The sequence below is a fragment of the Apium graveolens genome, chromosome 9, assembly GCF_009905375.1.
Source record: "Apium graveolens cultivar Ventura chromosome 9, ASM990537v1, whole genome shotgun sequence".
Classification (NCBI taxonomy): Eukaryota; Viridiplantae; Streptophyta; class Magnoliopsida; order Apiales; family Apiaceae; genus Apium; species Apium graveolens.
This window is the reverse complement of record NC_133655.1, coordinates 222,189,303-222,201,995: the sequence shown is the minus strand read 5'-3', so window position 1 is coordinate 222,201,995 and position 12,693 is coordinate 222,189,303. Positions and strand designations below refer to the sequence as shown.

The following is a 12,693-nucleotide window of genomic DNA, read 5'->3' as shown; positions in this document are numbered from 1 at the left end:
CTAATTGAATGGTGGTACCATTCACATTCCATGAAGGCAAAACTATTGACCACCAAGCTGCTGACTTAGGGATATGACTTACTGCCAAGCACAAGGTCCCGGCTGGCCTTAGACATCTAACCCTATTGCAAGAAAATGACTACAACTTAGTTGAAAAGGTCCCTCAATATATGCAACCTAACAAAGCAGTGCATAGCATCAAAGATATACACATATTAGCAAATAAATCAAAAGATGTGGATCATCTACTTAGATTAGCAAAAAAAGAAAAAAGATCTACTTGTGGAACACTTAGGAGAAATATCGCATACCTTTAGGATTTTTTTTGTCGGAATTATTTTTTAAATGTAGTTTTTTCGTATAATTTGTAAGAAATTTAGGACGGTTCTTAGAAAGTCTAAAAGTCACTTGTTAAGCTGAAAGGGACAACCTTTCAGTGTTAAAACTTTCCAACTATTTACACCGCACAACTAAGAGCAAATATGCAAAGCCTTCAAAGAATGTATGAACAGAAAGGAGATGATGACTGTTTATCTTTTATATACATGGTTTGACTTGGAGCTTGATTGTTTAATAAACAGGTTTGTTTAGACCTCAATTATCACGTCTGAATAAAACCAAGGCAATAATTCAGAGCAAAAACGCAGAACATGCAAATCTAAAGCAGCCCCTGAGGTCTAAAGGACACACCTAAAGTTCAAATTTCAAAGGAATCTTCACAAGAAGCTTGACATGCAAACTTCATTTAAAGATACTTAATCAATCAGGGTTTTAGCCTTACAGGTAGCTCTTTGAAATTATTTCAACAAATAGAAGCACAAAAATGAAGAAAAGGGTAATCTGTATCCTGCCTACTATGTTTCTCTTCTTCCTCTGCTGCAATTCGCAGGCGCAGATTCAGCCTACCAATCCAGCCTATTCAGGCTACAACTGCAATGCAAGCCAGACAATCAGCCCATGCCAAACATATGTATTTTACCAAGCCAGATCCCCTGATTATCTTGATTTGGCTTCAATAGCTGATCTTTTCTCCGTAAGCCGGCTAATGATATCACATCCAAGTAATATATCTTCCCCTTCTTCTCCTTTAATCGCATTTCAATCACTCTTCATTCCAATACAATGTTCTTGTAACAAAATTAACACTAGCAGGTCAATTTCTTATGCTGGTCTTAACTATACTATAAAAAAAGGTGATAGTTTTTACTTGGTTTCAAGAAATCATTTCCAAAATCTCACCAGATACCAATCTGTTCAAGTTGTCAACCCAAGTCTCGTCCCAACAAATCTTGAAATTGGTGTAAATGTCATATTTCCAATCTTTTGCAAGTGTCCAACCAAAGCCCAACTAGGCAACCAAACAAATTATCTCATCAGCTATGTTTTTCAGCCTTCTGATAACTTATCATCAATAGCTACAAAGTTTGGATCAGACACACAGTCCATAATTGATGTCAATGGTGATGAAATCAAGATTTTCGACACTGTTTTTGTTCCGGTTTCGCAGCTTCCAAATATCACACAGCCAGTTGTTGCACCTGTCTTGCCAGAGAAAACTGAAAGAAAAGCAAAGGTTAGAGGATTGTCAATAGGGCTAGCAATTTGTGGCATTTTGCTAATTTTGGTTTGTGGGATGTGGGGTTATAGAGAGAATTTGATCAAGAAAAACAGAGGTAAGTATAAAGATGTAGAGAAGTCAAAAATGGGCAAAAAGAAAAGAGCAGAGGAGGTAAACTTGATGGCTGATGTTTCAGATTGTTTAGATAAATACAGAGTTTTTGGTATTGATGAATTGGTAGAAGCAACTGATAGATTTCATGATAAATGGATTCTTCAAGGATCTGTGTACAAAGGTTCTATCAATGGTGAGTTGTATGCAATCAAGAAGATGAAATGGGATGCTTGTGAAGAACTCAAGATTTTACAGAAGGTAAATTTTTCACCACTACTACTACTACTACTAAACTCTGTCAACTTAAGCTGGAGTAATTTTACTTGTAACATTTTCTAGAATGCAAGAAAGAGATGTGAAAACTTTGTAGTTTAAGAAAAGTTAGGTAAAAAGTGATGTCTAATTCTTATATAATGTTCCAACTATATAAACCATTAAAAGAAGAGTTTGGCGTGAATGGTGTCAGTCAACTCCTTTGCTATAATATTTATATATAGGGTTTGTATTTTTCTGCATCAAAAGTTGGGGTTTTGCTTTGTTTATTTTATCACTAGGCGGCTTCAGATAAAGGAGATAGCTACCTCATACATTATTTTTTAGTGGTTTGTTAATATAAAAATCAGTCACACTAATGCTGCATAACTTCTTAATCACAAATTTGTACTTTAGTACTGGAGGTTAAAAGAAGGAATATTCTTTGCAGACAACTTTGTGTATTAAAAGAGTAGGCCAATTTTTGCAAATAATACCAGATTAATAAATGGATCTAAAACAATTGATGCATGGAGTCATATGATCCTAAGAACAGTTTTTTTTTTAATGATTGTGAAGGTTAATCATGGGAATCTGGTGAAGCTAGAGGGTTTTTGCATAGACCCTGAAGATGCAAATTGCTACCTGATATATGAATATATTGAAAATGGTTCTCTTCACTCATGGTTACACAGCAGCCGTAGCAAGGAACTGAGCTGGAAAATGAGGCTGAAAATCGCTATTGATGTGGCGAATGGACTGCAATATGTGCACGAGCATACACGACCACGAGTTGTGCATAAGGACATCAAAAGTAGTAATATTCTGCTAGATGGTAACATGAGAGGCAAAATCGCCAATTTTGGACTAGCAAAATCCGGTTGCAATGCCATAACAATGCACATTGTTGGCACTCAAGGTTACATTGCACCTGAATATTTAACTGACGGTGTGGTTTCGACAAAAATGGACGTTTTTTCTTTTGGAGTCGTGCTACTTGAGCTTGTTTCGGGCAGAGAGGCGATCAATGAAGAAGGCAAGGTTCTGTGGTCGACGATTGATGGCATTTTGGAGAGGAAAAGTGGGAAAACGGAGAGATTAAGGGAGTGGATGGACGAAAGTCTTCGGATTGAGGAATCGTATACTATGGATAGTGTAGTGAATGTCGTATCTGTGGCCATTGCTTGTTTGCATAGAGATCCCACCCGGAGACCAAGCATGGTGGACATTGTTTATGCTTTGTGCAAGAGTGATGATTTGTTTTCTGATCTTTCACAAGATGGATTATCGCCCCGATTAGTTGTTGCTAGATAAGCACAAAGATTTGGTTCGCTTGTTTATACCGAAAACTTGTTAGTGAGGCTTATGTAAATTGTTTGAAATGTTATCGGAGTGCATAAAAGAATCCTGTTTTGTTATTTACATGTAACTAAGTTTTGATCTTTGCTATTAGCTTGGTCCTAAAACTAATTAACTCATATGCAAGCTCAGTGGTAGAACAGGTATGAAACAACTGAGACTAAGATGAGTAGTCACTGACTTCATTAACTAGAAATCAGGGTTTAAAAAGAGATTTGAGATGGTCCGAGTTATAATATTTTTGCACAAAAATGACCGACATATAATAATAGGCACCTGCAAGGCTGAAAATTTAATATTTTTAACACCCGATTGCATTCATTTAATTTTGTCTAACAGATGTTACACTATTACAAGAGTAATTCCAGAAATGACTCCCTCAGCAGCTAATTTTATACAATCTAATCTGTATATGGATTCTGATATGTAAAACACATTGAACAACAAAATTGGGAACTCCTACTCATAGAAATAAGCTGAAAATGTTGACACAAAATAAACTGCATACAATGTATATGTATGAAACTGGAGAAAAGAAGATACTCTGAACGACTTACTTTATTAGAATGAAAACTCATTACAATTTATAGATTAAAAGGAAACATAAAATGTCCTATAAACTAGGAATTCCCAAGAATTATGCTCCTAAAATAACTGTATCACAGCTATCATTTATTTTCTACTGATCCTACAATATCTCCTCACATGTGTGGACTATGTCCAATATCTGATTGCAGATTTGTAGGAAATCAATCATAAGATAATTAGCAAATACTTAGCAAGAGAATAAAACTACTTTTTGAGTTTAGATTAACCCAACAAACACTCCCTTAATCTAAACTTATCCGAGTACACTTTGTAACCCCAAGCTGGCTCCTCATTCGTTCGAACTTAGTAGCAGCAAGAGCTTTAGTGAGAGGATCAGCACGTTGATCCTCAGAGTTCACATGCTTCACAATTATTTCTCCGTTTTCCACACACTCCCGTATGAAATGAAAGCGAACGTCTATGTGCTTACTTCTGCCATGAAAAACCGGATTCTTGGCCAGGTCGATAGCAGATTTGTTGTCAATGAACAAGAGAACTGGACCAATATTACAATCAGTGACTTGTGACAATAATTTCTTCAACCAAACAGCTTGACAAGCGGCTGCCGTGGCTGCCATGAACTCAGCTTCACAAGAGGAGAGAGCAACACATTTTTGTTTCTGCGATGCCCAGGTTATCAGACTTTTATTAAGATAAAATACCATACCTCCCGTTCTCTTTCTGTCCTCCACATTTCCTGCCAAGTCGCTATCTGAGTATCCGATTAGAACCTTGTTATCGTTGTCCTTTGTATAGGTTAATCCAAAATCCAGTGTCCCTTTTATATAGCGAAGTATACGCTTTGCTGCATTTAGGTGCATCATCGTAGGTTTCTCCATAAATCTACTTAAAATTCCAACGGAATAGGCTATATCTGGCCTAGTGTGAACCAAGTACCTCAGCCCACCAATTGCACTTTTGAACTTAGTGGGGTCGACTCCTAACCCTCCCTCATCCTTGTTGATAACTTCACTTGGATGCATAGGGACCTTAGTCGAGTTACAATCTGACATTCCAGCCTTGTTAAGAACCTTCCTCGCATATCCTGTTTGATTCAGTTGTATGAAGTCATTACCCTGCACTACTTCTATGCCCAGATAGTATGTCAGTTTTCCCATGTCACTCATGTCGAACTTGCTAGCCATCTGTTTCTTGAACTCTGTAATAATAGTGATATTCGACCCTGTCACCAGCAAATCATCTACATATACTCCAATGATTAAAACATCATCATCCGTATTTTTGGTATAAACAGCTTGCTCATACGCGCACCTTGTAAATCCAAGTACCTCCAAGCACTGATTCAACTTCGAGTACCACGCGCGTGGTGCTTGTCGCAGGACATACAACGCCTTCAAGAGCCTATAAACCAAGTGTTCTTTACCATTTTTAACAAAGCCCTCAGGTTGTCGAACATACACTTCCTCCTTTATTTCTCCATTTAGAAATGCCGTTTTCACATCCAAATGGTGTACTTCCCAGCCTCCTTTTGCTGCAAGTGCTAGTAGCAACCGTATGGTCTCAATGCGTGTGACTGGTGCGAAAACTTCGTCGTAATCCACTCCCTGCTTCTGCACATATCCCTTAGCCACAATCCTTGCCTTGTATTTGACAATATTCCCACTGGCATCTCGTTTTATTTTGTAAATCCATTTTAAATCGATGGGCTTTCGATCTTGAGGTAGCTCAGTTAGTTCCCAGGTTCTGTTTCTTTCAACAGCAGCAATCTCAACCTCCATTGCCTTTTTCCATTCATTCTGTTTTGCTGTTTGTTTGTAATTCATGGGTTCGTCCACTCCCATAAGGTATAATTCATCGTCTTTTATTTCAATCTGTTCAGTCACGTTGTAAATCTCACTGAGGCGCCTGTATCTTGTAGGTCGTTCTTCCATTTCTGCACTTGTGTCTGAATCCATCGAACTTTGTGTGATGTTTGAAGATGTACCAGTTGTAGAATCTGACGTATCTTCTTCAGCTTGATTACTGTCAACCCATACTTCTGGCACTTCTGAGTTATTAATAGGCACAGTAAATGTTCCAGCTTGTGTCACTTGTGAATCTGCTTCTTCACCCCAGTTCCAAGCCTTTCTTTCTTCAAACACCACATCTCGGCTCACACAAACTGACTTGGTTTCAGGATCATAGAGTCTGAATGCCTTGGCACCCGGTTCTTTTCCGAGATAGATGACAGCTTTGCTTCTGCTATCGAGTTTCTTTAAGTTGACACAAGGTAGTTTCATGTAGGCCACGCACCCAAACACACGAATATGTTCCACATGTGGCTTCTTCTTCGACCATGCCTCATACGGAGTGATCCCAGTTACTGCACGGGTGGGTAATCTGTTGAGTAAATAAGTGGAGTGTTGAATTGCTTCTCCCCAAAAATAATTTGGCATGTTCATTTCCTTTAAGAGACACCATGCCATTTCAATCATGGTTCTGTTTCGCCGTTCGACTACACCATTTTGTTGAGGCGAGTACGGCGCAGTAAAATGCCTAACGATCCCTGCTTCTTCGCAATATTTGGTGAACTCCTTTGATGTGAATTCCCCACCATTGTCCGTCCTGAATGTCATAATCTTTTTCCCTGGGCTATTTTCAACTAAGGCTCGAAATCTTTTGAAAGTATCAAATGTTTCACTCTTGATTTTCAAAAGGTAAGTCCACATTACACGGCTATAATCATCTATCAACAGAAATATATATCGATTGCCTCCAGGTGTGCTAGGTGTAATGGGTCCACAGAGATCACCATGAACTAACTCAAGAGATTTCTTTGCAGAGAAATTTGACTGATGTGGGAAAGCCTTTCTGGTTTGCTTTGACATCAAACAGCCAGTACACACTTCGGTATGTTGTTTGATATTTGGCATGCCATGTACCATATTTGTTGTTGACATCAATTTCATTACTTTAAAGTTGACATGGCCTAGGCGAAGATGCCACAGCCAATCTTCGCTCTTGCTTCTTGCCAGCAAACATTCAGACTCACCACTGTAAAGAAAAATTTTATAAAGTCTGTTCATAGAGCGTTTAACTTTCATAAATAACGTACCTTGTTCTTCATGAACCCAGAGATTTTCACCCTTGAGAGTGACCTTGTAACCATCTTCTGAAAGTTGCCCAAGACTTATTATATTGCATTGAAGTGATGGAATGTAGTACACATCCTTCAACGCTCTGCTTTCTCCGTTCTTACACTTAAGTGTGATCGTTCCTTTACCCTTAACTTTCACCACCGAGCCATCACCAAATTTCACTTGACCTGTTACTCTTGTGTATATACTATCAAATTTAGAGTTTTGTCCAGACATGTGGTTACTTGCACCATTGTCTAAGTACCACAGGTTCGACTCCATCTCCTTTTCTTTGTCCTCTTGGTGCAGCCTGGGTGTTACTCGTTCCTCATTGATTAGCAAGGTAACTTTCTCAGGTTTCTCACAATTGACCATTAACAACGCCGGTTCATCATCTGGGATTTGGGAGAAATTTGCTTCCTCCTTAACCTCTCTGTCCCGTATAGGTTTCTTACATTCCCTCACGTAGTGACCATACGCATTACAGTTGTAATAACGAATTTTACTCTTGTCTCGTGCACCTCTGTACTTTTGTAAGGTTTCCTCATTTCCTCCTTTATTCGACCTCTTCAGCCATTCCTCTTTCGTAAGTAACAACTTGCTTTCATTTTTCTCTCTTTCAAGCCATTCTTCCTTGGTGAGCAACAGCTGATTTCCCCCTGTTTCAGATTTCCCTTTTATTCTTTCTTCGTATGCTTTCAATGAACCCACCGTCTCTTCCACCGTCATTGTCTCAAGGTTGCCAAACTGCTCAATAGTAGATGCGATCTGTAGGAACTTTGTCGGTACTGCCCGTAGTAACTTCTTAACCACGTAGGTTTCTACAACTATTTCCCCTAGTGCACGAATGTTGGTGACTAATCCATTCAGCTTCATCGAGAAATCATCAATGAAGTCTGTCTCCTTCATAATCATCGCCTCAAACTCTGCCTTGAGGGTCTGTACCCTTGCTGTTTTGACTCGATCTGCACCCTGGCACAAGATCTTAACAGCCTCCCAAGCCTCCTTCGCGGTTTCCTTATCGGCAATGGAAAGTAGTACATCTTCGGGGATGGCCTGATAAATCGCAGCCAAAGCGATATTATCCATCTTGTCATCAACCACTGATGATTAGGGTCCTTTGGCGATATAGCCTCCCAGACACCATGGGCCTGCATATATACCTTCATCTTTATAGCCCAAGCTGTGTAGTTTGCCCTTATCAGCATAGGGTAACTTAAACTGATCGTTCCCTCTTTATTCTTGGCTGTCTCCATTGTTTGTGTCCTAGGCATGTACTTGGGCATCAACCGGATAACCAAGCTCTGATACCAAGGTGTTGACACAAAATAAACTGCATACAATGTATACGTATGAAACTGGAGAAAAGAAGATACTCTGAACGACTTACTTTATTAGAATGAAAACTCATTACAATTTATAGATTAAAAGGAAACATAAAATGTCCTATAAACTAGGAATTCCCAAGAATTATGCTCCTAAAATAACTGTATCACAACTATCATTTATTTTCTACTGATCCTACAATATCTCCTCACATGTGTGGACTATGTCCAATATCTGATTGCAGATTTGTAGGAAATCAATCATAAGATAATTAGCAAATACTTAGCAAGAGAATAAAACTACTTTTTGAGTTTAGATTAACCCAACAGAAAATACATATTTATTGGCCTGATAATAAGTCAATATTAACCACACTACTCAGGCTCTTATCATCTCCATAGGCAGGGACATATAGATACATTTAATGTAGGATTCATATTTCAACAAACTAATGAAAAATTCCAACATCTGCTGCTATTATAAATGTTATGGCCAAAATTTGATACGAGCAATATTCGGATCATAATCAGGTCAATTTGAAAAGATTGAGACAAAATTATAAAGATCATCTCAAATTAGGGTTTGCCCCTTTTCTGAAGGGGTGCGCCCTCCAGGGGAGAAGATCAGGCGTGCCCTAACTCATATGGATATTAGGGTGCGCCCTGTTGTTTTGCTGGCATCAAATGGATTTTTAGGCAGATTCTTTGGACACTTCGTAAGGATAGGAGTACGATGGATGATTATTACTAACATATTTTGTGCAGGTATTCTATTGAAGAACTACTTCATGTAATATAACCACAGGAAGGGGGTGTCCGTGGTCAGAGACCTCCAGGGGTATACCTGGACGGAAGGTCTCCTCCTGCAGTCAATGGGTGTCCTTATTAGGGATGTGGGGTAAACTATGGTGTGTGCTTTGGGAGTTCTATCTCTGTAGTCAACGGGTGTTCTCGTTGGGAGACTTCGAAGTATCCTGCACTTTGCACCCAAAAGCTTGGGAATCACTTATCCTGCAATCTGGTAGTGACTCCTTATCCGGGGGACAAGGATACGTCCAACATTTGGGGTGAACCACGACTATACCTGCGTCCGCGGACTAGAGAAACAACTGGTAGTGGAGGGTTATCCTCGGCCGGGGAGATGCCTTATCCGCGAAGTCTCGAAGCCGCAGACGAGCCTTGTGCCTTAGTGGTTGGGCCTCATCGGTAGACATTCTTAAAGCTAGTAGAAGACGGTTTCCGGTGGGTTTTCTACAGGGCCTAAGGATGAGAAATTTAAGCCCATTAGGTTTCTTGTTTCCCAAGAATTACGTTGGCTTGGTTCCCTATAAATAGGGATACGTAGGCAAATTGCAAGGGGTCGGAAGCGAGAGCCTTAAGGCACCACCACCAACCCTAAGCAATCTCAGCCCCCAATTCATCACAATCACCACACCCAGCTTACTTTTCAGATGAAGAACCACCATCGTAGATCTTGATTCCGGCTACGAACCTCAAATTTTGTTGTTACCAAATTCCTCTATCATCAAATTGGCGCTAGAAGGAGGGGTGTTGATCAAGATCATAATCTCGGGAGGAAGAGATGTATCATCATGATGAAGGTTCTTTAACGCAAGAAATGAAGGAAAGCAACAGAGGAGGTTGCAAATAACAGCCACGAAGGAGATCCGTGATTAACTATTTTCGACTAGGGTGGTCGAAGAAGATATGAATGTAGTATCTGAGGCCACGAGAGAGATCCATGGATGATGATTTCCAGCCATGGGGGTTGAAGTTTACATCCATGGCCACGATGGAGCGAAGTTGGATGCAAAATTCGGATTTGGTGGGTTAAGCGATTTGCTTACACTGTTTGGGCCTTATCTCGAGTTTCATAAGTCAGATTTGGACGATCTTACAGCCTACACGAAACTTATTGAATTCTCTTTAATTCGGATATGATATGGTTATAAGAATCCAAGTTGATCATCCCAAAACAGAGGAAAAGAGCAGCTTTGAATTTTTACCAAAAAATCCTATTTGGTTTAGAAGATTGCAAGAAACCTATTTGGTTTTGGAGATTGGGAGAAACCTATTTGGTATAGAAGATTGAAGAATCTTATTCTAATTAGAAGATTGAAGAATCCTATTTTATTTAAAAGATTGGAGAATCCTATTTCAACAAGAAGACTGGAGAATCATATTTGATTTAGAAGATTTGAGAACACTATTCAGTTCAGAGGACTTGACCAGGGGAAAATCCGAGGACAATCAATAGGAGAATATTCTAAGAAGAAGGCATTATTACCAAGAGCTAATCATCATCTTTAAGACGATCCCTCAAGGTAACACTTAACTAGTTTTGTTGTATTTTTCGTTACTTATTTCTGGGATTTGTGCAGGATGAAGATTGTGAAAGAGACTTGGCACGAAGGAAATCCCCACAAACTCTTATGACGTGCCTTGATTAAGAAATTCGGGGCCTAAATGACTTCCAACAAATTCTAGGAGAATTCACCGACTGGACACGTCCGTCCCTCTAGGACGCGTCCTCTAAGTAATATTCAAAGTTCCATATTAATTGTGCTTCTTGCAGGTAGGAAATCTTATCTGGAAAAAATTTCATGAGTTACCAAGCGTTGCGTCACAATCTATTAAGGCGCGTCATCTGCATGTGAGACATTCAGTGGAGAATTTCCCTCTCAGGGCGCACCCTCAGAAAAAAATATATGGAAGTTTTCAATGAAGATGTCTTGATGATCAGATGAGTTATAGTCACTACTTGAAGAATGGCTCGACTGGAACCAATTCCTCGTCTTTCAAGACGCGCCATTTCCTCAGGGTGCGCCCTCAAAAATAAATATTGATGGTGAGGTGAACTTTACTAACTACAAGGTGAATCTTAATATTGGAACTTCAGAAGAAAAGAAGCTATCAGAGTAGAGGTACCATTAGGATGCGCCCCTTGACTGTCAAGGTGAGGCCCCATGACATGAATGAGCTCCCCTATCTAAAGATGTAATGTTTTATCCTCATTAGTTATAAGTAAACTCTCCAAGGCTATCTCTCTTAAGGCGCGCCTTCATTAAAATACCTATGTCATCTTCCTCGACATTAAAGATATGATTTAGAAAGAAGCAAATGAAGTACAATGATCTTCCTAGTAGGTCGAGAGTTTAGTTTCGGCGAACACGCCCTCACATCCTCGATAATTTGAGTGAGTTTTCAGGGCACGTGTAATATCCGGGACATAGTGTGTAATTTTTTTTTATCAATAAATAATTATTATGTAATTTTTGGTGAATTATCTGATGATTGGAATTGATATGTGGATGTTTATATGTGGTAAAGTATAGGTATGTTAATTTTATTATGTCCAGAATGAAATATAGATAATTATGGTATTTTTCTGGTAATTTTTGGAGTGTTATATGATTTTATAATGATTTATGAATTTATTAATTATTTTCTAAATAATTACAAAACTATTTTATAAGACCGGGAACCGTCCAACTTCAATCGTTTTTGCATTTTTACAACCCGAAACTCTTAGGAAAATTCCTTCCTAACCTAATCTGGTAATTCCGGACTTTTTTCGTGTTTTGACTTTTTCGATTCGGATTACGGCTTGACCCGTACGCGTCCCGACGCAAGATTTTCGATACGATAATCATTTCGATAAATCAACAAAACCCGTATTCTCAAGAGACGTGATAATATTACATTATTTTCGTATAAAGTGTTTTATAAGAAGCCCGATTTGGATAATTATCCAATACGGGTATCAAATAAGATCATTTTTGCAGTTACTTAGCGGCTAAGTAACTTATTTTTCGATCCAAAAAGATCCAACATGAACCAATATTCTATAAATATAAATAGCCCTTTTCTTATTTCATTTTATTCATATGATCATAATCAATCAGTAAAAAATATAGAATTTACAGAGAAAACCCTAATTAATCGACGAGTTTTTGAAAATCAAACTCACAAACGAAGGCGTTATCGAACTCCGATTCGGGCGTGCCATATATCAAATCGAAACTCTCGAAAAGTTCTTTCTGAATCAACCATCCATTTTAGTGTAGATGTTAGGTCACGAATTATCGTAGGAGGGGGTTCAATACAATAATCACTAAATTAAAAAATCTTTCAAATCTTTAGCGGATATAAATTTAGTGCTCGGTTAGTGGTTCCGTGTTCTTGAGGTGAATAGTGTTCGGGGCAATAAAACGAGAAACACAAGATATTCGGGGAAGTATATATTCATATATAAATCCTCGAGGGGTGTTGCTACACTCCGGTATGTTAGATATATTTGATAATGTCATGTCTAATATGATTTGTGTTTAGTTTTCAGATCTTACTTAAACAGGAAAAATCAGTACTTAACTGGAAATCGACACTTATACTGAAGTCAGTACTTAAGATATCAGAACTT

The 12,693-nt window shown here is 38.7% G+C and overlaps 1 protein-coding gene across 1 annotated transcript; it reads left to right on the top strand.

The window, feature by feature from the left end:
* Window positions 1-432: 432 nt before the first annotated feature.
* Window positions 433-3,376, top strand: LOC141684735 (serine/threonine receptor-like kinase NFP). The gene is made up of 2 exons (XM_074489839.1): window positions 433-1,930; window positions 2,504-3,376. The coding sequence occupies exons 1-2, from the start codon at window positions 824-826 to the stop codon at window positions 3,236-3,238; spliced, it is 1,842 nt and encodes a 613-aa protein (XP_074345940.1). The 5' UTR covers window positions 433-823; the 3' UTR covers window positions 3,239-3,376.
* Window positions 3,377-12,693: the final 9,317 nt, after the last annotated feature.